The sequence below is a fragment of the Tasmannia lanceolata genome, unplaced genomic scaffold, assembly GCF_043159265.1.
Source record: "Tasmannia lanceolata isolate RefF3 unplaced genomic scaffold, GAP_Taslan_0.1 ptg000013l, whole genome shotgun sequence".
NCBI classification, from domain to species: domain Eukaryota; kingdom Viridiplantae; phylum Streptophyta; class Magnoliopsida; order Canellales; family Winteraceae; genus Tasmannia; species Tasmannia lanceolata.
This window is the reverse complement of record NW_027518690.1, coordinates 13093441-13120685: the sequence shown is the minus strand read 5'-3', so window position 1 is coordinate 13120685 and position 27245 is coordinate 13093441. Positions and strand designations below refer to the sequence as shown.

Genomic DNA, 27245 nt, shown 5'->3' with positions numbered 1-27245 from the left:
TAAGGAATTTTCTGGGTGGAGAAAATTTGAGGAAATATAATGAAGGAGAAAGAATTTTATTGAGACATGAGGAAAGGAGTCCTATCGAGGGATCAACAATTTCACGGGGAAGGGAGAGAAGAGATGGTGAGGTACTGGTCACGGTATTGTTAGAAATACTCATCAGGTGCACATTGGCAGTGAAAAGAGAATATGATCAATTGGATGGGAAATCTAATCTGAAGGTTTTGGGACTAACAATGTTGTGTAATTTGCCATGTTTCTTAGATGCAGGGATATCTAGTTCAAAGGTTCCTTTTCCTATCTAATCTCATGAGTTATATTTAACTGTTTTGCACTGAGCTTTGCTATGGAACCTTATCTCCCCAGATTTTTCATGTTTCACCAGATCTCCTGGAAAAATGGCATTCATGTATTTTGATTAGGGCCACTGATTTTAGAGGGCTACCTGTACATCAAGGGCCACTGATCATAGAGGGCTACCACCTATACATCAAGCCTTTCCTAAACGGTGGTAGTTGAATGATTTTAGCGACCCAATCATGGCCTGCAAATGGAGACTGTCAACATTCGACATAAAAAAGTCAAAAATCCTCATTCTGATAAAGTGTTTAGGGTCAATCTATCGCTGGTAATTTGGTTACACCAGACCCCATATCACGGTCACAAATATTTGCCTTGGGAATTTCTTGGGAAGGGTGTATCTCGAGATATTTTAAAATTTTTGTTATTTTTGGGTTTATATCGGAAAAAAACTGGAATAAAATAAAATGTTTAAAATATAAAAATATATAACTTAAGAAAATTAGGACTACAAATAAAATTGTGAATTTCTCGGGACATTTTAAATTTTTTTGTTATTTTTTGGTTTACATTGTGGAAAAAATAAAATATTTAAAATATATAAAGTGTATAACTTAAGAAAAGTTAGGACAACAAATAATATTGTGAATTTATCAGGATATTTTTTTTGAAATTTCTGCAGTAAAAAATAAAATTTGAAGATATCTCGATGATTTTTTATAATCTTGGGAAATTTCAGGATTTTGTCATATTATAAAAAAATTGCAAAATATCTCACGGTATTTTTTAAAATTTCGGAGATATTTGTCACTATGCACCAGATCAACAGGCCCAATACCATACAATGTGTGGCCTGCAGTGTGGAGCTGATAAGATTTAGAAAGGGAAGGGTGGTGAGACGTCTTAGTATTTTCTTCTGCAATATTCTTTTGTTGTTCATGCCTACCATTAGCTAGGACACTGACCAAAGTAAATCTTCTCACTGTTACTCTTCTATTATTTTGCCGCTTCAAACTATTGACACAGTGAAATTTGCTTATGCTCTGTGCCACAGGCATTCCCCCATGCATGCCCTGCACGTATGCTAGGGTCATCTTGGACGTTACATCTTCCAATATTTATGCCCTACAATTGTCTTATAAAACCTTAAATTTGGGGTTGGGCCTGTAGCTCAATGGTTAAGGCTTTGTATCCAAACCTTGAGGTCACATGTTCAATCCCCGGCTTATCTACTAAAAAAAACCTTAAATTTTTAAGATAGGTCCTCATTTGATAGAAGTTGGAATTGTTGCACTTCAGGTGATTATGTAATCATAAGCATGTCTTGGGTTGACTTTCTAGCGTTGTTATGTGTAATTCATTAAGGTTTCAGTGGTTGATTTTCATAATTTACATACACCTATTTTTTTTTTTTTTTCAATAAATGGTCTTTTTGTGAATATCTACTTATATACCAATGAACTCTCTTGTGTGTACCAGTTGAACTGTATTCATGGTTTCATTGAAAGATGTCTTGTTTATTTTAGTTTTTATAGCCGTCTTTTATTGCAAGCTGATTATATCTGAACATATACACCCATATGGCCATATCTAAAATTGCTTCTTCAAATCTTCATGCGTTAAATACAATGTCGGTCGAAGTGGAACTTGCCCGAATTCTTGTATGTTGTCTTTCACTTCTAAATTCATCCAAATTAAATCCCATCCATCCTAATTCATTGGCTGTCTATTTAAAACTAAAAGAATTTAAGATAAACTGCCTTCACTGATTCCGTCAATTTATTGTGTATGATAGGAAGTGATTGTCATATTTTTTAGTTATTTGAGTTATAAATGCTTCTCATTTATGGATTGGAATTGTTTATGACCAGGCTTATCTGCTATCTGGGCTGAGTGGAGGTTTCATGACTTTTTTCCTGTCAGCTTTTATGATTCCGGCATGGATTTCCTTTTGTCTATTGAGCAAATATTTTGGTCACCGATCCCTCAAGTACTTGCCAAACGATTCTCAAGATCTAGCTTTTGCCTTTTTTTTGAGCCTGTAAATACTTGAAAATCTTATGCAGGAAAATAATCCAAATACTTGGAAATGTTATGCAGGAAAATAATCCATCTGTTTGTCTTTTGCTTTCTATGTTGCGCAATTAGCTCTGGAATGTAGTGAACTATAATAATTTGCATTTCCTTATCTGCTCTGTACTAAAGTCTTTTCGTAGTTTGTGAAAAAGAAGAGATATGGAAATCCTTTTCGTGAACTATTGCATTGTTAAAGGCCATAACTCCTGAAAAATGATCACAATATTCTAAGGGATTTTTACTACTCATTATTGCAATCTGAAAAAAAATTAATCACATTCCAGGTTTACAGCGGGATGCTGACACAAGTAGTTCAAGCTGTTCATATTTTATGTAATCAAAGATCCTGCTTTGTCATTGTATTCTATGTTTGAGCCATGATGGAGATGTAGTATTCTGAGAAAACGGCTGAAATTAATCTCACCAGACAAAGCTCTTAGTAGCAGAAGGGCCTCATCATACAAAATGAAGGATCAATCGACTCTGAACACTCAGGTTGATCAAAGGATTCTACTGTCAGAAAACCTAACAGAGAAACAGAGTAGATCTGTCCAGTTAGTTGGTTCTGAAAGACTCCATCCCCTGGCTGTAGCATTTGAAAAGCGCACCATATTTCCACCAAAATCACCAAAGAACATAACCTGTATGGATGTTGAATTTACTCATATGGTCCCAAACTTAGAAGCAGGAACCTTCTCTTGGGGTGCCGCTCCCACCTTGGAACCTCAATTCGGCGCTCCTTAGGAAGGAGCTTCCAGGGAGCGCGACCCCAGAGAGACGGGAACCGCTCTAATGACACTCCCAGCCTGCTTCTGTTACTTTATGAGTCCCACCATCACTATCTTCCTCACATCAAACTCCTCCAACTCTTCGAAGTACTTCATTGGAGCAAGCACAAAGGCTTGTGCAACTTCAGAAGGCACGAGGAACGAGTGCACACAAATGAAGATGGTGAAGATGGTTAGAAATTAGCTTTTAGATGTACTTAAATTTTGAAAGATACATATGAAAATTGTTAGAAACTATTATGTTTTGATGTACTTGAATTTTGAAAGATATATCAAGAAAATATTACATACACGCTCCCATGGCGCTCCCAAACTTAGACTCTTCTAGACCCTACGCTTCCCCGCTCCCGCTTCCGCCCCCGCCCCCGCACCCGCTTCGTGCTTCGAAGGTCCCAAAAGATACAACATAAAATTCAGAAAGGTAGACTAGAGTAGATTCCCCATTAGGGTCCTTCAATTGGTTTGGGTTCACATAAATGCATCAATCCGTAGAAAATTAAAAATCCTCATTTGGCGCTGAAGCCATGTAAAGACTAAAGAACGCAATGTCAAATCTCTATATTCTAGTGTGTATACTAAAATTATTTTCTCATACTATCATCTTATACTAATAATTTCAGTTTTGTTTATTGTCTTATATTTGGTCATGTCCCACTTTGACATTTTGTATGTATGGTTAAATTTTATTCTCTGGTAGATGCACTCTGACATCTTCATTGGATTATAGCAATTTCTGCCACACCTTGGGCCTGTTTGTTTTAGATTATGACAACCAATTATGGCGTCCCCAACCGATTATTGGACTCAAATTCAGTGCATTTTTCTGTCCAATAATCAGTTGGGGGCTCCACAATCGGTTGTCATAATCTAAAACAAACAGGTCCCTAATATGGAGGTGTAATTGAGATCATTAGCATGCGATAATTTGGCTGAAAATTGAGATTTGGTTACTAACTAAAGAATATTTTCAGGTCAGTGGCGGGATATGTGCTGCCCCTAATACCATGTCTGGCGTACTCTGTCTACTTCGGTGGGTTTCTTGTCCAGTTTGTGATTGAGAAGATGGGTATGATAGGTTCTCTTCCACAACCATATGGTTAGTTGCATTGAACTTTTATCCTTGCTTCTATTAGTTGAATTTGATAATTTGACATGCATGGTACTTGCATGTCATGCGATTCTGGTTCAAACTGTTTATAATCGCTAAATGCTATGACTGATATAATGACCAAAAACATAACCTAAATGCGAATGCCAAATCATTTAATGGAATATTTCTTTGCAGGATATTTCATCCCTGATATTGTAGTAGCAGCAGCATTTGGTGTTGTGACCGGATGGTGCGTGGGCCCATTAGTACCTATTGTTGGTCACTGGTTAGCCAGGTCAGCCATTGTGCAGTTATTGCTGCATGTTACTGTGATTGCCTTGGCACTGTCATCCCAGTTCTTTCCATACAGTCCCAGTGCACCAAAAAGGGTTGTGATTCAGCAGACATTCCGTACTTCTGCAGGTATCCTAGTGATTGATAATAGAAGAACTGTTCACTTAAAATTTTTACACGAAAGTTTGGTGTTTTGAATTTATGGAACGGTAATAAAAAATTTAAGTTCATAGAATTCATGTGCAATATGCTTGTGTAAGTGGGTTATAATTGTGCTTGCCCAAGCTGCCACTAAATTAAGAAACTATCCCCAGACTAGGAAACTATCCACATATTTAGATGGAAAATTATGGCAAATCCTGAAATAGCTTTGGCACTTCAAAATCCAAAAGTGCAAGCTGCCATAATGGATTGCTCACAGAATCCTTTGAGTATAACCAAGTATCAAAACAATAAAGAGATGAAAAGTCCCAAGTCTGACAGCTTATAAATGACTATTACGCCTCTTTGTTCTTGCGCATTTTCCAGCTCCTTTTAATCTCTTAGTCTTTGGCGGACTTTAGCGAGTGTTGGATCTCTTTATTTGTAATGTATCGTCCTTGTGTTCTGTGATTTGATGAGGCACTGTCTTTATTTAATCTCTTAGTGTTTTATAGAATTGAGCTAGCGTTGAATCTCTTTATTTGTATTGCATCTTCATCGTCTTCCTTACTCAGTCATGCTGTATTTCATAAGAATAAGGTCATAAGATAGAAAGAGAAAAAATAGTTAAATATTTTGAGACTTCTAAACTCTTAATTATTTAAACCCCCAATGATTTTTTCATGACTTAATATCCATCATAAGTGAAAAGTTATGCACTATCTAGTCGTTGCAAAAACCTATCATACTGGACATGGACTCGCGTGTTGAGTGCCAACACGGATACGAAGTGTCCGACACAGCAATCCCTAAAAACAAAAAACGGGAACATGCTCGAACATACATACATACCAAATTACTGATTATAAATCATAATTTGCAATAAGATAAATATTTATTCGTTTAAAAAGATATTAAATTGTAGGATCAAGCAATTACAATTGTAAAATTAACATTCGATGATCAAATTACAATGCATTCATCAATCTGATCTAGGTCTCCTCAGTCTCCAGTATGCAACATGAAAGAGACACCAATAAGATAAAAATGAATATAATATTGGAATGAGAGTTTGTTTAAGTTTTAGGTTTGAGAAGAGAGAAGGAAGAGGGCCGGGGGGAGGGGGATATCAAGTTAGCAACAAATATTAATTAAAAAAGAGTTAATAATATATATTAAGAGATATAATAAAAGAGATGAACACAATCTTGAATTACAAAACATTATTTCAGACTTACAGAGTGCAGAAACTTGTCGACACACCCATATTAGGGGTATGACACTTCTATTAGTACATTTACAAGTGTCGAAAGGAGTGTTGACACGCGTGTCAGTGTCAACATGCACATCAGCTGTAAATTCAAAGTGCCTGGTAAATCATAGGAAAAAGCAAACAGAAAGGAAAGTAAATTAGAAATACCCCTGAAAGAGTTAGTAACTTCATACCCTACACCAAATATTACTAGTCAACCTATGTCACAAATATCTCCGATATTTTCAAAATATAGCGTTTTTATCGCGAAATTTTGATAAAACGACAAAATCCCGAACTAATCCCGAGATTTTAAAAATATAGCGATATTTTCTTTTTTATCATAAAATATCCCGATAATATCGAGATATTATCCTGATATTTTTATTTTATATTTTTCCTTATATTTAATATTTTTATATAATTTTTAAATAATTTTAGTTTTCCCATTTATTTCTCGATATAAACCCGAAAAAATTAATATATCCCGAGATTTTCCCCTGCCGAGAAATTCCCGAGAACAACATTTGTGACATTGTAGTCAACATAGGCAGAAGGCCAATCAACGTGAAAAAAAGGATCAAACCAAAATGCCAAGTATGGCTTGGGCCATGAGTAGGAACCATAGCTTATATCTCAGTAGGAGAGTTGTGGGTTCTAATAGTACTACATCACATTATATACTTGTCCAGATTTTCCTGCTTTATTGGCTTGCACACACTGCATTGTTAACACTGCATTGTTTAGTTTTTTTGTTTCTCTATTGAGTTTCAAATCATCTTTTTTCTCTCCAACTTCATGCATAGATGTATTGTGCCTCTTGACAGTCTTCATGTATCTAAGTTTTTAGAGTTCATTTCCACCATCAATGCTCTGATTTGTTAGTATGGCTTGGGGCATTGAGTAGGAACCATAGCTTATAATCAGTAGGAGAGTTGTGGGTTCTAATAGTACAAACTTCATCACATACATTGTATACTTGTCCTGGCATACTTTTTGTCGTGCTTTATTGGCTTGCACACACTGCATTATTTAAGCATTCTATTTCTCTATTGAGTTTCAAATCATCTTTTTTCTCTCTAATTTCATGCAATATATGTATTGTGTCTTTTGGCAGTCTTCATATATCTAATTTTTCAGAGTTCATTTCTGCAATCAGTGCTCTGATTTGTTATACTTCTGTCAAATGTTTTGTGGTTGGCATCACAGAGACAGGTCTAATTGTGGAGTCCAGCTATGATTTTTCAGTAGTGGATGCGAATTCTTTGGCTTTTCTTTTCAAATATGCACCTGACGTAGCAAAGGAGCTACAGATCAGTTCGGAGATTTCTGTTAAAACCTCAAGTCATTCTGATCGAAGTGCTTGGATGGTATGTATACCTATATTGTATGGAGAGTAGTTATCTTGCATAAACAGAGTTGCTGATGTATAACTATCTCTTGTCACTTCTTGGGGATTACTTCTACGAATTGAAATCTACAGTCCATGTAATGGTTGCCATAAACTTAGAAGTAACTCACTATTTAAGGGGTTTATTTATGTTGCAGGCACTTTTCCCGGTATCATTCCTGTTTTCAGGAAGCCTGAAGTTCCCCGCAAGGAGTGATGATATCGTCAAGCATTATAGATATTTGCCTTACGTGTCCACTTATAAGCCAATTACCATTTCTAGTACAGGATCTCGCAAAGTCCACTTGGAACTTAGCTTAGGGTGAGTATGCATGTATGCAAATTCCACTACATGCACAAATGAATATACCCATGATATATGTGAAGTCAGTTGCTATGTCACAAATATCTCCGATATTTTCAAAATATAGCGATTTTATCATGACATTTTGATAAAACGACAAAATCCCGAAATAATCCCGAGAATTTAAAAATCTAGTGATATTTTCATTTACCGATATAATATATACTTTACCAATATTCTTAATTTATATATTTTTAAATAGTTTTATTTATAACAATTTTCCGATATAGACCCAAAAAAAATAAAAAAATTAATATATCTCAAGATTTTCCCTTTCTGAGAAATTCCTGAGAACAATATTTGTGACTTAGGTCGGTTGCAATATGTGCATCTTTACATGTTTGAGCTGTAAATTCCATGCAGAAATTCCAAGCTGCTTGTATAGATTATTTTTCTTTTCTATTTCAGCTCTTTAGAGGAGGTATGGGTTGCAGTCCTCAACATTACTGGTCCACTAACCAGTTGGTCATTTGCTGATAACAGAGTTCCAGGTAATCTAAATCGATCTGATTCTACCTCTCTTCTCTGATTTATCCATTTTTCTTCCATCGCATAACTCTCCTTTTGAATGTTCACAGCTCCTGAAATAGTACATGGTGATCTGCCATCGTACATCTTGAGACTCAGTGGAAGGAGCCATGAGAACTGGACCTTCTGGTTAGAGGTGAAGTTTTCATTACATCCCATATATTGGTTTCTGCTTATTGGATGTCAGCCAATATAGCCACTACATATTTGTTTCCATTTAGGCCTTGCTTGGATTGCAAGAATTTTGTGGAAAAGTTTGGAAAAGAACAAGTTTTATGGAATTTCATGTGTTTTTTCATTGTTTGGTTACAATGAAAAAAAAAACCTGAACGATGCAGTTCGACTTTTATTTACACGGACCTTTAATTTAGAATGATATCTCTAAATAAGTCATAAATATATAATTTTCCTCTAAATTGTGGAAATGAAAAAAATATCTGAAGGCCATGTTTGGCCATCATGAAAAAAAAATTCATGGAATATTTGTGGGGTCAGTTGTGAGATAGGCAGGAGATGGAGACTTGAGAGGGAGAGGCCGAGGGTTGCATGAAAAGCTACCAAAAATCAGGAAAACAAAAAAACCAATTCTGTATAGGTATTTCCTTTTCATTAGTTTTTAGGGATTTTTTATGCTCTCTCTACTCCCGTTGTCACTCAATGCCCTCCCTCTCCTTCCATCTCAGCCGCTCTCATACAGTTGGGCCCATGTATCTTCCATGAAATAAATTTTCATGGTTGCCAAACTTGGCCTAAGAAAAAAATTTCTCCAATAAATATTTCTCTTGCAACCCAAACATGGTCTTATGTGAATTTTTTTTTTCAAACATTTCATCTGTTGTGGCTGATGATGCTGATTTTTTGATGTCTTCTAATGAACATTACAGACTAACAATTCTGCGGCTGTGAGGGTGGATGTCGCCATACTCGACCAATATTTAGATGATGATTCAAGGAAATTGAAGTCCTCATTTCCAAGCTGGGTAGATGTCATTGCTTATTCCAGTTTTATCTCAAGTTATGTCTTTTGATTTTGATTACTTATGAGGGACCACCCAAGCTGTTTGCAATTGTTGCAGTTCCCATTGGAAATTGTAGTTTTTGCTTCCATTGGTGCAGTCAGAGATGGGTCTAACAAACCTTTTATGTAAGTTCCTTACAAAACACATGGTAATCCAAGTTTCAATCTTGGGAAACTCAATCCTACTGCCATGTAGACTTTCACGGCTTCAAAATGTTGGAGATCACAAATACTTTTTTTTCTTTTCTAACACTTTACATGCTGCATCCTTCTGTTCTCTAAAAATTTGAAGATTGAGGTGAAAAAATAGAGAGTAGAAGAAATAGGAAGCCTAGTCTAGTAGGATCAAAACCCCACTTGAATGTGTTGTGGTGATGGGGACCTTTTGATATTGTGGGCCACTATTTAACAGGGGGTTCATGTATGATGCATGGGCATGCTTTATTTAATACTTAGGGCCCGTTTGGATTGCAAGAATAACATTTTTGATGGATTTTTTTCTTCTTCCCATGATTTAGAAGGAAATGATGTGATTATGGTTAATTTAGGGCGTCACACCCCCTATAGGATAATTCACATACCTTGAACCTGAATTCACGTCAAAAAGCGTTAAATTCTGCTACATAATTCATGATAATGAGGTGTGAATTATCCTACAGGGCGTGCGAATTTATCATTGCCCTTAATTTAATGGGATATTATCATGAATTGAAGGTCTTGCTAGGTAAAAGATGAATAGGGTTGGTTCAAGTTATTTTTTCTCATATGTAAGAAACCTTTGTTGGACAGCGGAATCTGAACCTTAATAGACAGGATCTAGGCCTTCTAGTAAGATCCGAAATTTTTTGATCGTGATCAGACATGGTGATCTGAAGTCCTTTTACTAAAATACCCCCAAAATACTTCTTATATTACGTCTTAAAAGGACGGGTATTTTCATAAAAATGAATTAAATATTGCTTAGCTTACTGCTTTGCACTTACCCTTTGTCCATACATCTTTTTCTCTTCATTTTCTCAATCGGTTTTTCTTCTTATAAACTTGCCTCTAACCCTCAATAAGGATTAATTACTAGAAAGTTTTATCATCACGCAACCTTGAACATTGGAGTTCTTTTCAACAATAAAATCCTATTATGCGTCAAAATCATGGATATTTATTACATATAGTGACTAGTTCTTCTATGAATTGAGGTAGTTTTGGAGTTCATAGAAAGCTTAGATTTTTTGATGTTTTGTAAGTAGGACCTACTAGAACACTCCGATGGATGGTCTGATTTGAAATGGATCGTGACTGAGACACAAGAAGTAGGATTCGAAGAACACTCCGAATCTGATCCTATCGATAAGGGATTTGAATGAATCGTGACTGAGACATAAGTAGATCCGATCCGAAGTGGATTCGTTGACACCCTACAAACAAGGCCTAGGTACAAAAATAAATTTTACAGCCCATGGTCCGTAGTTTGGTGAAAATTTAATTTTTTTGATGATATATTTGTATTTTTTTGGGATTTTTAAAGGGAAAATTATTAAAAAAAATGTAAAGTTTTAGTTATATTGTGAATAAAGGGCAAAGATTTCAAAATAAGGAAAGAGGGGCAGTCAGGTACGGTCATGGAGGGGAAATGACAAGATTACCCTTATGTTTTAAAAACAAGGCTTTTACCCATCTTTCTCACCGTTCTCTCTCTTTCTTCTTTCTCCCGTTCGCCTGAAATATCACATTTCTCGTCGGTACGCACATATTTGTCGCCGGAATCAGTCCCTTTGCCGCCGGAATTCTTCCCCTTCTCGTCGGAAATTGTGGTGCAATCCTGAGAAGGTATTTTTGAAATCTATACAGTTAGAGTTTCAATTTTTTCATTTTCTTGTGGAGGGGTTGGATCTGAAACACTTGGAACCATGTTTAACAGTCTCGAAACCTCTCACGTCACATATCCGATTAAAAGAGGATACCCATGTTTCCCAATTATAAAGGCAAAGTGAGAGAGTCGGTGGGGGATGTGTGGCCGTGTGTGTGTGAGGGTTTTTGAGAAAACCCAAAAAGGGAAAAAAAGGGGCTGTTGGTGGGTGTTGACGTTTTAGCAAAAACGTTAAAAGGAAGAAAGAAAGAGAGAGGGAAGAGAAGAAGAAGAAGAAAAAGACAACAAGGGTTTTTCTTGGGTGCTCTTTTTGGAGGTTTTGTGCGGAATCAAAACCCAGTTTTTTTTAGCGTTTCTTCTTGAAGCTTTTCACCGCACCGTTGAATCCTCTCGTTGCACGGAGACTTCGTTAGGATTTGGGCTTCTTCGAGTTGAAGATCGAAGTGGGTAATTTTTTGTGAGAAAGTAGGTTTCGTTGTTTGCAACGAGGTAACCTTTTATATCTCTTATTTCTTGTATGGTCTCAAGTTTCGGGTGAGAACTTGAGAAAGAGACGTTGTATTACTTATTTGATTAGTGGATATTTCGTCGGTTTCGCCCCGTGGTTTTTCCCTCTTCGTTAGAGGGTTTTCCACGTAAATCTTTGTGTTCTCTTGTGTGATTACTCTCTTGATTGTTTAGTGTTCTTTTATCCACATATTTATTTGCTTCGTAATTTAAGTGGGTTTTCTTTGGCAAAAAACCCAACAAGTGGTATCAAAGCCGTGGTTGTTTGGAAGCATAGTTGTCTGTGTGGATTGAGATGGAGAGTTCTTCAGGAACTATGATAAAGTTGACTGGATCAAATTGGATGATTTGGAAACCAAAGATGGAGGATATTCTATTTTGTAAGGATTTGCATGAACCCATTGAAGGTGATAAGGCCAAGCCAACTGGCATGTCTGATAAGGATTGGCAAAAATTGAATAGAAAGGTTGTTGGACATATTAGGCAATGGTTAGTTGACAGTGTGTTCCATCATGTGTCTAATGAAACATCTGCACGTTCGCTTTGGACAAAGTTGGAGACAGTGTGTTCCATCATGGTTCCGACGTAGAAAATGTGGTTCGGTAATGGTTCCGACGTAGAAAATGTGGTTCCGTAGTGGTTTCGGGTTATAAAATGTGGTTCCTTACTGGTTCCGTTGTGAAAAATGTGGTTCCCTAATGGTTTCGGGGTGAAAAATGTGGTTCCGTAATGGTTCCGCCGTAGAAAATGTGGTTCCGTAGTAGTTTCGGGTTATAAAATGTGGTTCCCTAGTGGTTCCGTGTTGAAAAATGTGGTTCTCTAATGGTTTCGAGGTATAAAATGTGGTTCTGTAATGGTTCCGTCATAGAAAATGTGGTTCCGTAGTGGTTTCGGCTTATACAATGTGTTCCCTAGTGGTTGCGGGGTGAAAAATGTGGTTCCCTAATGGTTTCGGGGTGAAAAATGTCTGTAATGGTTCCGACGTAGAAAATGTGGTTCCGTAGTGGTTTCGGCTTATAAAATGGGCATCCTTCTGGGTTCCGAGGTGAAGAAGGTGGTTCAGTAATGGTTTCAGGGTGAAAAATGTGGTTCCGTAATGGTTCCGACGAAGAAAATGTGGTTCCGTACTGGTTTCGGCTTATAAAATGTGGTTCCCTAGTGGTTCCGGGGTGAAAACTGTGGTTCCCTAATGGTTTCGGGGTGAAAAATGTAGTTCTGTAATGGTTCCGACGTAGAAAATGTGATTTCGTATTGGTTTCGGCTTATAAAATGTGGTTCCCTACTGGTTCCGTTGTGAAAAATGTGGTTCCCTATTGGTTTCGGGGTGAAAAATGTGGTTCCGTAATGGTTCCGCCATAGAAAATGTGGTTCCGTAGTGGTTTCGGGTTATAAAATGTGGTTCCCTACTGGTTCCGTTGTGAAAAATGTGGTTCCGTAATGGTTTCGAGGTGAAAAATGTGGTTCCGTAATGGTTCCGCCTTAGAAAATGTGGTTCCGTAGTGGTTTCGGGTTATAAAATGTGGTTCCCTACTGGTTCCGTTGTGAAAAATGTGGTTCCGTAATGGTTCCGCCTTAGAAAATGTGGTTCCGTAGTGGTTTCGGCTTATACAATGTGGTTCCGTACTGGTTCCGGTTGAAAAATGTGGTTCCCTAATGGGTTCGAGGTATAAAATGTGGTTCCCTAATGGGGTGAAAACTGTGGTTCCCTAATGGTTTCGGGGTGAAAAATGTAGTTCTGTAATGGTTCCGAAGTAGAAAATGTGGTTCCGTACTGGTTTCAACTTATAAAATGTGGTTCCCTAGTGAATCCGGGGTGAAAACTATGGTTCCCTAATGGTTTCGCGGTGAAAAATGTAGTTATGTAATGGTTCCGCCATAGAAAATGTGGTTCCGCAGTGGTTTCGGCTTATAAAATGTGGTTCCCTAGTGGTTCCGGGGTGAAAACTGTGGTTCCCTAATGGTGAAAAATGTAGTTCGGTAATGGTTCCGACGTAGAAAAAGTGGTTCCGTATTGGTTTCGGCTTATTAAATGTTGTTCCCTACTAGTTCCATTCTAAAAAATGTGGTTCCCTAATGGTTTCGGGGTGAAAAATGTGGTTCCCTAGTGGTCTCGGGTTGAAAAATGTGGTTCCCTAATGTTTTCGAGGTATAAAATGTGGTTCCGTAATGGTTCCGCCATAGAAAATGTGGTTCCGTAGTGGTTTCGGCTTATAAAATGTGCTTCCCTAGTGGTTGCGGGGTGAAAAATGTGGTTCCCTAATGGTTTCGTTGTGAAAAATGTGTTTCCGTAATGGTTCCGAAGTAGAAAATGTGGTTCCGTAGTGGTGTCGGCTTATAAAATGGGCATCCCACTGGTGTAGAGTTGAAAAATGTTTTTCCCTAATGGTTTCGAGGTCTAAAATGTGGTTCCGTAATGGTTCCGCCATAGAAAAGGTGGTTCCCTAGTGGTTTCGGCTTATAAAATTTGGTTACCTAGTGGTTCCGTTGTGAAAAATGTGGTTCCCATGGTTTCAGGGTGAAAAATGTGGTTCTGTAATGGTTTCGACGTAGAAAAAGTGGTTCCGTAGTGGTTTCGGCTTAGAAAATGTGCTTACCTACTGGTTCCGTTGTGAAAAATGTGGTTCCCTAATGGTTTCGGGGTGTAAAATGTGGTTCCGTAATGGTTTCGGGGTGTAAAATGTGGTTCTGTAATGGTTCCGCCTTAGAAAATGTGGTCCCCTAGTGGTTGCGGGGTGAAAAATGTGGTTCCCTAATGGTTTCGGGGTGCAAAATGTGTTTCAGTAATGGTTCCGACGTAGAAAATGTGGTTCCGTAGTGGTTTCGGCTTATAAAATGGGCATCCCTATTTGTTCCGGGTTGAAAAATGTGGTTCCCTAATGGGATCGAGGTATAAAATGTGGTTCCGTAATGGTTCCGCCATAGAAAATGTGGTTCCCTAGTGGTTTCGGCTTATAAAATGTGGTTACCTACTGGTTCCTATGTGAAAAATGTGGTTCCCTAATGGTTTCGGTGTGAAAAATGTGGTTTCGTAATGGTTCTGCCATAGAAAATGTGGTTCCGTAGTGGTTTCGGCTTATAAAATGTGCTTACCTACTGGTTCCGTTGTGAAAAATGTGGTTCCCTAATGGTTTCGGGGTGTAAAATGTGGTTCCCTAATGGTTTCGGGTGTAAAATGTGGTTCCGTAATGGTTCCGCCTTAGAAAATGTGGTTCCGTAGTGGTTTCGGCTTATAAAATGTGCTTCCCTAGTGGTTGCGGGGTGAAAAATGTGGTTCCCTAATGGTTTCGGGGTGCAAAATGTGTTTCCGTAATGGTTCCGACGTAGAAAATGTGGTTCCCTACTGGTTTCGGCTTATAAAATGTGGTTACCTACTGGTCCCGTTGTGAAAAATGTGATTCCCTAATAGTTTCGGTGTGAAAAATGTGGTGTCGTAATGGTTCTGCCATAGAAAATGTGGTTCCGTAGTGGTTTCGGCTTATACAATGTGGTTCGAAAAGTGTAATAGTTATGTTTTGGTCCAATTAATATGATAAGTGTACTAATAATGGTTCTGATCGAAACAGGGTGTGCAAAAATGGTGGAAAACAGGGCTTCTTTTATGTTACACGTTGATGGGTACTTGAAGGATGAAGTATCATTCGAATATATTGGCGGGACGAAAATGTGTTTAACTGTGAATCGCCATATAAATTTTCTGGAATTTCAGTCTCTAATTCACCAAAGGATTGGGACCACTGGATGTCGTGTGTCATTATCTATAAAATGTCGATATGTCATGGATCCATATCAAATCGTGTTATGCGACATTCGAAATGATCATGACCTAGGTATGGTGATGATGGTTTTTGAGAGTAGCCTCTTTAATTCTATCAGCTTGTACATACGTAAAGAGTACAGAGTTGGAGAAATTATATCTGCACCCATGAAGAGGTAAAATATTAACTCAGCTGGACTTTGGCATTCTTTAAATTCTCATTCCATTAGAATATTATCTCATGTGGAAATTTTCATTGCTCAGAAATGTAGTTCAGATAAATGAACATTATGAAGCTTCTACTCCAATCGAACCTGCTTTGAGTCCCAAAAATAATTCCGTTCGTGCAGTGTCAGCAACACCTATTGCAGCTGAAGCTCCCAGCAAACGAAGACGACATGGCGAAGGACATACCAACAATAGGTACTATCCGTGTATTGAATTGTGATTCCATTGATGAATTTATGATTCCATTATTGTTACTCTAATTGTTGATCGGGTTGGCAGATATTCAGTAGACTTGGATGAAGATTATGAGGATCCAATTTTTAATGAGACAGAGGAAGATACAACTGAACATAAGAGCACTTCCATGTAATAAATTAAAGAAATTATATTTAGTTGGGAGGTTATATTTTTCTCTCATTGAATTTCATTCTAACCTAGTCCTTTCCTTACCATACAGGCACGATGCACGGTTCAGTAGGGATTTTCATAGTGATATGCATGTTAATGATGCCATTTGCGAGGATGGTAATGAGGACTTTGATGAGGACAATGACGACTTTGATGAGGACGATGACAGCCAAGGTGTAGAGCAGGATGGTGTAGATGATCAGGATAGTTTAGATAACATTATCGGGGACGAGGATGGTGTAGATAACATTATCGGAGACCAGGATGGTGTACATAACATTATCGGCGACCCGTTCGGTAATACTTATACAAGGGAGCCGATGGAAGTAGATGAAATGGTTGTGGATGAATTAAATGTGGGGAGAATAGGACTTGAGGAGTTCAAGGTGGGGGGAATCTTCCCGAATTTTAAAGTATTTAAGAACAAAGTTAGAAAGTATGCAATTGATAGGCGTTTTGTATTCGTCCCAGTAGACTCAAAACCTACAAAGTATGCTGTTAGATGCAAGAATGGAAGTTGTCCTTTCAGAATTACTGGGACAAATTACCTGGATTCTGTCAGGGTGAACAGGTTTGTGCCAGAGCATACATGCTCAAGTACGATGAGTGGTAATGATCATCCCCTTGCCACAACATCTTGGGCAGCTGAAACCTGCCTAGGGTTATTTCCCCGTCCAGGAGACGTGACACCTAGTTTGATAAGAGCATACGTCAAGGATAAGTGGAGTATAACCTTAAGCTATACGAAGGCTTTCAATGCGAAGGTCATTATACACGAAATTATGTGTGGAAATGCGGAGGCTTCTTACCGCATCCTTCCTGCATATGCTCAGGAGATGGAGAGATGTAATCCCGGCACCATTATGCGTGTATACCGAACCCGGCAGCTATGGGCTAGTGGAGATAACACATTTGGTCGTTTATTTTGGTCATTCGGCCCCAGCATCCGTGCGTTCAGTCGCACAGTTAGACCCCTGATACTAATTGATGGGACATATTTGTGGGGGAAATATAAAGGAATCTTATTAGCTGCGACAACTCTAGATGGTGATGGTGGATTATTTCCGTTAGCTTTTGCTGTGGTTGAGAACGAGAACTTTGACAGTTGGCTATGGTTTCTTCTTTTACTCCGCCAGAGAGTGATGCCAATAGAAAAAAACAACAATGAATTTACGATTTCCTCCGATCGAATGAAGGGTCTGGTTAGAGCTGTTGCTGAAGCATTACCGGGATCATACCATAGCTACTGTATTCGTCACCTCAATGCCAATCTGTTGAAGACCTTTAAGAGTCAAAAACTTTGTAAACTATTTTCGAGAGCGGCATATGCCTTAAGGGAGAGTGACCATAAGGAGGCGATGGAACTCATAAAAGCAAAGAATGAAAAAGCAGAGAAATGGATATCTGAGATTCCTAAAGAAAATTGGGCTAATGTACATTTTAAAGGGGCCAGGTGGAATGTGCTCACCACTAATGCAGCAGAGTGCTTCAACAACGTATTGAAGGGCGCAAGGGAGTTGCCGATTGCTGCTCTAGTTGATCACACTAGATGGAAAGTACAAGACTTCTTCCAGTTTCGCCGGAAAGCTGCGGCTACATGGAAAACGCATTTAACTCATAGAGCAGAAAAGTGGTTGGACAGATCATGTTCGTTTGGCAGTAAGTTTCTACCCCGCGCGTGTAGTTGGAATGAATATGAAGTGCTCTCATCCACTCATACGGATAGTGTGGATTTAGAGAAGAAAACATGTACGTGTGGTCTTTTCCAAACGATGGGATTGCCGTGTGGGCATGCCATAGCAGCTATGGGATTAAATAAGCTTGACCGATATAAATACTGCCAGGATTGGTTTTTGGCTTCAACATATCGGAGTACGTATGAGGAGGTGATTCATCCAACTTTAGATCGAACACAATGGCCCGAGCCATCCAATGATTTAGTAGTACTATTGCCACCGCGAGTAAGACGACAGCCCGGACGACCCAAAAAAGTACGAATAGAGAGAGGGCTGCAATTTGGAAAACATCACAACTGCAAATCATGTGGAGAACCTGGACATAACAAAAGAACGTGTAAAAATCCTCCTCTCGTAAATCGTCAGTTAAATATGACTCCCATCGGTCCATCCGCACCTACACAGAACAGGTATGTTTCATTATTACGCACTCGATATGATTTTCATATTAAACCCATAATTGTTATTGATTGTACCAACTTTCTCTTGTAGGTCCGGAGTGTCCTTCGCACCTCCTTTCTTTACTTAGGGATGGAGTTGTTGGTTTTTCTGTACAAAGTGGCAATGATTTTGGGAACCTTGTTACTACACATGATACTTACTCAGACGAAAATTGTAAAAAGTGGCAATGATTTTGGGAACCTTGTTACTACACATGATACTTACTCAGACGAAAATTGTAAAAAGTGGCAATGATTTTGGGAACCTTGTTACTACACATGATACTTACTCAGACGAAAATTGTAAAAAGTGGCAATGATTTTGGGAACCTTGTTACTACACATGATACTTACTCACACGAAAATTGTTCAATTTATACGTTGTTGTATCTACTACTTGCCCGAAACTGTACATTTTTTGGAACCACAATTTTGGAACACCTGGTTGAATAATTTTGTCTGGAACCACAATTTTAATTGCTATTGGATACACCCTGTTCATATTCGAACAACTGCTTCAACACTTTTGTTTCGTTATTGCCATGTTTATGTTGACCTCTCTCTATGTCTCTATCTCTCTATCCTCTCTCTCTTTCTCACTCTGTGTATAGAGTTGGTCTCCAATCTGGGTTTATTTGGGAGTCCGAAACAACCTTCGGAAGTCTTATCCGGAAGTCCGACGATTAATTCGGACTCCCGAATTCATGCAAGTAGAATTGCCATCCAATCTGGGCATCACCAGGGATGTCCAATACTTTTTTGTTCCAACTGGGCATCATTCGGGAGTCCAAATGCGTCGTCGGAATTCGGAATCGGAAGTCCGATAGTTCCTTCGGACTCCTAAAGGATCTCCAGTAGTTTATGGTATCTACTGGGCATAATTCGGGAGTCCGAATACATCGTCGACTCCCGATTCGGAATTCCGAATGTCCAATCGGACTCCCGAAGGATGTCCAGTACTTTTTGGGTATCACTGGCCATCATTCGGGAGTCTGAATGCATCGTCGGACTTCCGCTTCGGAATTCCGAAGGTACAATCGGACTCCCGAAGGATGTCCAGTACTTTTTGGGTATCACTGGCCATCATTCGGGAGTCCGAATGCATCGTCGGACTTCCTCTTCGGAATTCCGAAGGTCCAATCGGACTCCCGAAGGATGTCCAGTACTTTTTGGGTATCACTGGCCATTATTCGGGAGTCCGAATGCATCGTCGGACATCCGAATCGGTATTCCGACGGTCCAATCGGACTCCCGAATGATCTCATGTTGCTTTGAATTGTCAGTGGAGTTATAAATGTTAGTTGATCCTATCTTTAGAACGGTTATAAGATTAGGTCCCTTAGCTCTTAAGTGGTTTTATTTGATATAAATACCTTGTAATCTTCCATTTTTCAAATCGATGATGAAATTTACCCAAGAATTGTGTATTTCAGTAGAAAGGAGGGCTGACTCATCCCTCGACATGGGAGAAGAGGTTGATCTTCGCTCTAAGAAAACCAATCACATTGGGAATGGATTTGGGTTCGTAACAACCAACTAGCTTATCACATCCCACATGTAACAGAATGGAGTGCAATAAAAATTTTTTTTTAACAAATTTCCACAACTGTTTTAAACGGATGAATCAGATGAATTAGTTTGGTACCCACAATGAGATTTCAAAATTACAAAAGAGTCAAAAATTGGTTTCCAGAGGCAATCCATACCTCACTGTCCCAAAATTACTTACACCTGAGTGCCTGCTATAAAGTTACAACATCAGTTCCTCCCAAAAGTTAAATGGATACTTTCCCATACACCCCATTTAACATTTCAGAAAATAGAGAAGTTCGCATAGCTGTAATATCTTTCTGCGTGAAATCCAAAGTAGCGTCACGGCTGAGGTATTCCATCTCTTTCAAAACGAATAGCCCACAATCGTAGCTGCAAAACATGAAGAATATGCAACAATAAGAATTAGAATTAATCGTTTACGTAGATTTCCCTAACTCAAGTAATTGGAAGTTACATCACCCGTTATTTTGTATGGGCCGAACAACGACTTCATCAATGGGGAATGCACTGATATCAATGTCTTTCACCCTTTTGAACCATTCAACAAGGTAATCAACCTACAAATCAATAATTCAGTACGTTATGCAGGTAGTCAGCAGAAATTAATATTTGGCTTACGAAATTGGACTTAGGGTAGTACTCACAAGGGGTTGCACCCTTGTAGGATCCGTGCGAGCGACTAGCGAGTCGTAAAGAGCGAAGGTACACTGACCCATATCCAAGAGTAGAAGAACCCAATGAACCAAATCTATGTTGACTGGAATGAGTACTTTTCTTAGCTCTTTAACTGAGATATGCTCTAGACGCTGTACGAATCGGGAACATACTTCGGGATTTTCACATCTATCGGTTATTATAAGTTGCTGCAACCACGAAAAGAAATGTTATAATTGCCGGCAGCTTCAAATATAGAAATCATTACTTGTAATGTAAGTCACTTGAATCTCACAGCTAGATGGGTAGTCAGGGAAATGCATGCTCCCTTTTGTTCTTTTCACAAACATTCGTCCCGCGAGTTCAAGTAGTCTGTATATACATTAACGATCTACAAAACAGACCATTGGTCAACGAGAAGGAACTTAATAAGAAATGTGCGCTCACTCTTTACGTTACTCAATGAACCATATCTAAGAAATAACATAAAATCTTACCGGAGATGATAACCACCCTCTACGATCGCTTAGTAGAAGCAAGTCTTCTTTACACATGTAGTACCCATCACTTTGAATGACTTTGTCACTGCAAATCCAGTAAAAAGTCATCTCCCTCTATGGACCTTAGCTCAGATCATTCTACTGAAACAACCTATCTATGAATTTGATCGGAGAAGATAGAGTTCCAAAAAATGAAACGGGCTTTCCAACACAATCTAAGTTATAAGGAATTTACCAAGGTTGTAGCGCTGCCAATGCATCCACCTTGGTCGCTGCAGGCCCGGTGACTTTGGCAAGAGCATCCTTGAATTTCCGCTGGCCTATGTAATATGGCGATCTCATTGCTCTACTAGGTCTTGTTCGCCTTCGACGTTGCTTTACATTATTTTCAATGCTCCATTGTTTACTCTTCATTTCGGGAGTGTCAAGCAAGATAGCAACTATATTAGCTGCAGCCTCTCGGTCATCCTCTGTAATTTGACTATTAATATAGATCTCGTCTTTTCGATCAACAACCACATCTTTCCCAACATCATACCCAAACTCTACAATATCCATCGTCTTCGGATCTTCTACTAATCCACCCTCCGAACGTCCCTTATCACTCCCTATCCCAACGTCCCCATCTTTCTTTTCAATATGTCCTGTTTTATCCATTTCTTCATCATCATTTGTTTGCTTCTTCTTTCTTCGACTATATTTCTTTTTATCCTTCACTACCTTCTCCTCCTCACCCGATAACTGTACATCTTTCTTCTTCAATGAATCTGTCCCTTTCAACTGACTGAACTCACTTTTTAGCTCCTCCACTTCACTTTTTAGCTCCCTCACTTCACTTTTTAGCTCCATCACTTCACTTTTTAGCTCCCCCACTTCACTTTTTAGCTCCCTCACTTCACGTTCAAGTTTCTCTATCGTCTCCAACGAAGAACTATGAGATGCAGATTCCTCTACTTCTTTCATAAGTCCCTCTCTTACTTTCATCCCTCTCCTTCTTCGTTCTCTCCCCTTACATGCCACAATTGGCCCGATCGCATTCAGAAGTCCCTCTCTTACTTTCATCCCTCTCCTTCTTCGTTCTCTCCCCTTACATGCCACAATTGGCCCGATCGCATCCCCCACTGTAGGCGCAATTGCCCCAATCGAATCCCCCACTGAAGCCTCTACAGCACTAACAACGTCGGCCTCAACCTGGCCGAGCAGTAGGGCTTCCTCTCTCGCCATAGTTTTAACCATCAGAACCACCTGAAATAAATGTCATATTTTTATTATTACAAATACGAATGTAATAAAACAACACGCAAGACATACATACAACGACCAATTAACATTAATCTCTCACCTCAGTTGGTTTTACCATCCCATCACGAACACGGTCAATCAACTTTCTATGCTCCGTCTTCTTCGTATCCTCACCGTTCCACTTAAATAGACGTGGATAAGCATCAGGGTAATCAGGTACCCAGAACGTGGTATGCTCAAATACCCATACCTGAAATGCGGCTACATTATTTACGCACTCCTAATAATTTAGAAACAAGTAACTATAAGGCATGAATGGAAAATTACCTGTAAAATGATAGAGCAACCCAATATATGCCCCTTCCCACCAAGTGCAGCATGTGAGTTTAAGGACAGGACCAAGAATTCATGAACGAGATAAGCCCACGCAACATCTCCTATAGTCCCCATATCAATATAAGGGAACAGGCAAGAACATGCCTTGTGATCCCTCTGTGCGAACAAGACAGTACTGCAAAATAACAATATCAAATGTTTCACTGTGGACTTTATCGACTCTTCTTCATTTGAATCCATTTCCGCATGAATAACATTTACGACCTCTTCGAAGGTGGCTGTTGGAAGCCCAAACCTCCAACCATCCACCGTTGTGATGCTATCCCAATCTAGTTGCACCCTCTCCCCTCTCATAGTTAAGCCTAATATTTTGGCTACATCACTAACTAGAAAAGCAACTACAATGCTCCCCTATCTAAATGCTTTCCGCTTCGGATCCCACTTTCTCACCAATGTCGACAAAATCCTCTTGCGCAACTCCACATCCTCGAGGTTCTTGTGTAGTACCAAATCTCTGAATGGGGTCTCATTTATCAAATTCTTATGCGCATCATGTAACCGGAACGTTTTGAAGGACTCCTGGAAGCGGGAAGGACAGCATCTAGAGAAGACATATTTGGCCTGCAAAAAAAGCTATTAGGAAACAGTTGAGGTAGAAAGTTAAGGAGATGCAAATGGAAATGGAGAAGTTAATCACCATGACGAACCCGCAACGAAAGAAATGGGAACCTTTGTATCCTTAAGTTAAACACAATCTGTACAAAGCAGCGACAACCACTTGAAACACAGTGTTAGTCCCATGCACAGGTAAACAGAATCAAAATTATCCATAAAGGCCTCACAAATATCCCCAAGTCACTTTAGAGTTGTACCATTCATTGGATTAGTAGGACCATTGCTATTCATAACAACCATGAAAACATACCAGTCATCCAAGACAGAGAAATTGAACAACCATAATAACATATCATCCATTCATCCATCCATAATAACATATCAAACCCAAATATAACATACCTACCATCCATTAATCCATAATATCAACCATAATAACATACCATCCATATACATGCCAAAAAAAGTAAACCAAAAAGTAAATAACTGCATAGGGATCATGTACAGTTCTCATCGGCAGCAACAACCTAATGATCTGGGGGCAGAAGGCGGCGGACGAACTCGCTGAGTGAAGAAACCTGCTCAGTGAGGGAGCTGAATGACGTCCCATACTCCTGCCGGAGGGTGGAGACCTCGGTGCGTAGGGCGCTCACAGCCTGCTGTGTCGCGACATGGTCCTCACGATGAGATGCAAGGAGCTGAGAAAGCGCAGCAAACTTCTCGTCAAAGTACTGACGATGTGCAACGAGCTCCTCTGCCGATACACGCTGAGCCTGCGGACGAGGTGGTGGAGCGGGCCTCTGGTCATCAAGTCGCATTGCCTTTATAGTTGTACGATTCATTGGATTAGAAGGACGAACGCGTTCTTCGCTACCTTCGATCAGCTTCTCATGTTGGAAGATACGTGTCAGAAGCATCCCAAATGGTAGACTAGCCAAGGCCTTTGTCCTGGTGTCCTCCATGAAGCTAAGTATGATATAGCCAAGGTGAAGGGGCTGGCCCTTTAGAAGTCGATACATAATAAACGCCTCAAAAGGCCGGACCATGTCACTATTACTTCCGCGAGGCGTGATATTGCTGATCAGAATCTTGTGTAGGACTTTGCACCTACGGCTAAGGGAATTGTAGGACACGTTGGTTGACCCGTCATTAGGTGGGGGTCTGCAACCAAGCTCCCCATAAACAGTGACATGATCAACCATATAACGATCAAAGTCATCCATGGTACCGGGCCAAAAGAAACTCTCGTCGCCTATGGTGGGAAGAGAGGCGACTTCACAAAACTTCTCCATGGTCATGCGAAAGGTTTTATTATTGACTGTGGACTGGAAGAACTTATAATCTTCGTCGACTCTATAATTGGCATAGAATTGTTTCACAAGAGTCGGGTATGAATCGCAATGTACTCCGAGAAAATTGACCCATCCAAAGGCCACAAAAAGGGATCGAACATCATATGCGGCAAGATCTTCAAAGACGATTTTCCTACCTCGCAATATGCCTTTCCTTTCTATACGACGGACGGAGGATGCCGCCTTTACGGAGCCGACCTCGACATCCTCCTCTCCTTCGCCCATATATTCGGCTTCCTCGGAGGAAGGTGAGGGAGGGGAGGGCTCACGGACAGCCTTCCCTTTCCGTTTGCGGCTGGAAGAGCGTTGGGGCACAGTGGCAGTCTTCTTCGCGTTCTTTGTGCGCGGCATGATCTCTATATTGGGGTTTTGGCTTACGCTTTTAGGGGGTTGCAAATACGAAAAAGGGAACCACTTCCACTTCTTCTCTGCAGAAACCAGGACAAGATAGTTGAACGGAAACAAACTTCAAACACACTATTATTCCATTCACCAAAGTACGATGCAGTATAACACACTTCAAACCACATTTAATTATTATTACATACATGGAACACTATATAGATACTTGAATTTAAAAACATTTACAAACTTCAAACAAAACCACTCTTTACCGCAGAGAAGATCCATGCATACCATTAAAACCACTCAAAACCATTGAAACCCCAAGTGAATGAAACGCATTGAATGAAACCCTTTCACACCGAAAATCAAAAATGCTGAAATACCAAGTCAAATGAAACCCTTTCGAACAACAATTTCGACAGTTGGAACCACATATTAGACTGTTGGAACAGATTACTGATTAGCGCATCCAGGGAACCTTAAATTACACAGTTGGAACCAATATTACTAGATAGAGGATCCATCGAATACTGCTTCCAACTTTCTAATATTTGGTTCCATGGATCCAACTTCCATGGAATACTGGTTCCAATTTCATAAGCCCTAAATAAAACCCTTTCAAACCCCAATGCAACCATTGAAACCCTAATGCTCTGTTTGGTTGCCGGGTTTTTTTTGGCTCGTGGGAGTTATGTGGGAGAGTTAGTTAAATTTTGGTCCCATCCCATGTTTGGTTGCCTTTTAGCACTAGGTTTATTTTAATCCCACTCTTGTAATGTTTACTTCTGGGGTGAATTTTTTAATCCCACTTTTGTAATGATTGCCTTTTCATCCCATCCCAACATAACCTCAGGAACTAAAATAAACTCAGGAATCAATAATAAGCTTCAGAAGAATTTTTTTCTACCCAACAGTTCAACCAACCAAACAAAGGTTATTTTTTTCCCACCATATCTCCCAGGCTATTTTTTTCTCCCACATAACCAAACATGGGATTTTTATTTTACCAGGATACTTCTACGACTTTTTTTTCTGACCTATCTCCCAAGGTATTTTTTTCTCCCACATAACTCCCAGGAACAAAAATAACCCGGCAACCATACAGAGCATAAATGAAACCATAAATGCAACCATAAACCATTGAAACATTTTCAAACCTTAAATGAAACCCTATGAACTAGAGTGAAATCCAACATGAAATATGCCGAAACCATTGAAAACCTAAATGAAACCTTTTCAAACCATTGAAACCCATTGAAATCCTAACTGAAACCCCTTAAACCATTGCAAGCATTGAAACCCTAAATGAAAGAATTCAAACCCCAACTAAAACCCTAACTCAAACCATTGACAACTATTGAAATCCTAAATCAACCCTAAATTTTACCCTAAACCATTGAAATACTTTGAAACCCAAAATGAAAATAATGAAACCCTACATGAAACCCTTTCAATCCCAAGATGCTGTTTCAAACCCTAAATGAAACCCTTTCAAACCATTGAAACCAAACCCTAAATTAACCCATTCAAACCACTGAAACCATTGAAACCCTAAATTAAAGCATTGAAAAACCCTACAACAAACCCTAAACCGTTAAAACCCATTGAAACCCTAAATGAGATCATTGAAACCATTTAAAGCCCTAAATCAAACCCTTTCAAACCAAAAATCAATGCCCAACATTTCAAAACCTACAAACCCTATATCAAGATATTTTCTTCCTAACAATTAATAGTTCCAGCCCATTGAAACCCTCAAAATTCCGAAACCCTCCAAATGAAACCCCTTCGAAACCATTTCAAAGCCTTAAAAATTACATACTAATGCATATCCGTTTCACACACTTGTCAAGAGGCACTTAAAAGAGCTTCAGAGAGCAATGTAGAGCAACATACATTGTTGAAAGTGTGTGAGATCCAACCCCTAAAAAAAAACCCAAAATAAACTAAACCCTAGAAGAAATATTTGAAAATTACCTTCCTGTAGGGGAGGAAACTGAATTCCGGCGAGAGGGGGTGGTTTCCGCCGACTATGTCGTGCTTCCGGCGAGTAGAACGGGCTTCGGGAGAGACGTACGAGGTCGACGGCGAGTTTCTCCGGCGAGATAAACCGTCCTTTCGGAAGAGAGAATGAGAAAAGTGAGAAACGGTGAAAGTTTATGGGACTCCTGCTTCCGACGAGTACAACGGCCGTCGAGAGCGACGTCGGAGACGAGTTTCTCTGGCGAGTTTCTCCGGCGAGTCGTTTGGGAAGAGAGAAACAGAGAGAAGGTTAAAGGGTTAAAAGTAAAAACTCATGGGTTAAAAGTAAAACTAAAGAGGGGTATTTTTGTCTTTTAAAAACCTGACAACCCCTCTTTTACAAATTCTGCAACTCTACCCTTACTTCACAATATCATGAAATCTTTGCATTTTCCTAACAAATTTTCCTTTTTTAAAACTAATAATCACCTATCGTCAGCTCCT

The 27245-nt window shown here is 39.3% G+C and overlaps 2 protein-coding genes across 2 annotated transcripts in view; both read left to right on the top strand.

Annotated features, from left to right (window-relative positions):
- LOC143889833 (Zn-dependent exopeptidases superfamily protein) overlaps positions 1–9494 on the top strand; it is a 70945-nt gene extending 61451 nt beyond the window's left edge. The window contains exons 14-21 of the mRNA XM_077394197.1: positions 2175–2293; positions 4139–4263; positions 4453–4680; positions 7154–7314; positions 7493–7656; positions 8107–8189; positions 8277–8362; positions 9111–9494. Coding sequence (XP_077250312.1) covers positions 2175–2293; positions 4139–4263; positions 4453–4680; positions 7154–7314; positions 7493–7656; positions 8107–8189; positions 8277–8362; positions 9111–9254 — 1110 coding nt within the window. The 3' untranslated portion in view covers positions 9255–9494. The remainder of the gene's footprint in view (positions 1–2174; positions 2294–4138; positions 4264–4452; positions 4681–7153; positions 7315–7492; positions 7657–8106; positions 8190–8276; positions 8363–9110) is intronic.
- A 6955-nt stretch (positions 9495–16449) lies between these two features.
- LOC143891437 (uncharacterized) lies at positions 16450–18505 on the top strand. Its single transcript, XM_077396007.1, has 2 exons — positions 16450–18151; positions 18234–18505. The coding sequence occupies exons 1-2, from the start codon at positions 16608–16610 to the stop codon at positions 18268–18270; spliced, it is 1581 nt and encodes a 526-aa protein (XP_077252122.1). The 5' UTR covers positions 16450–16607; the 3' UTR covers positions 18271–18505.
- The last annotated feature ends 8740 nt before the right edge of the window (positions 18506–27245 follow it).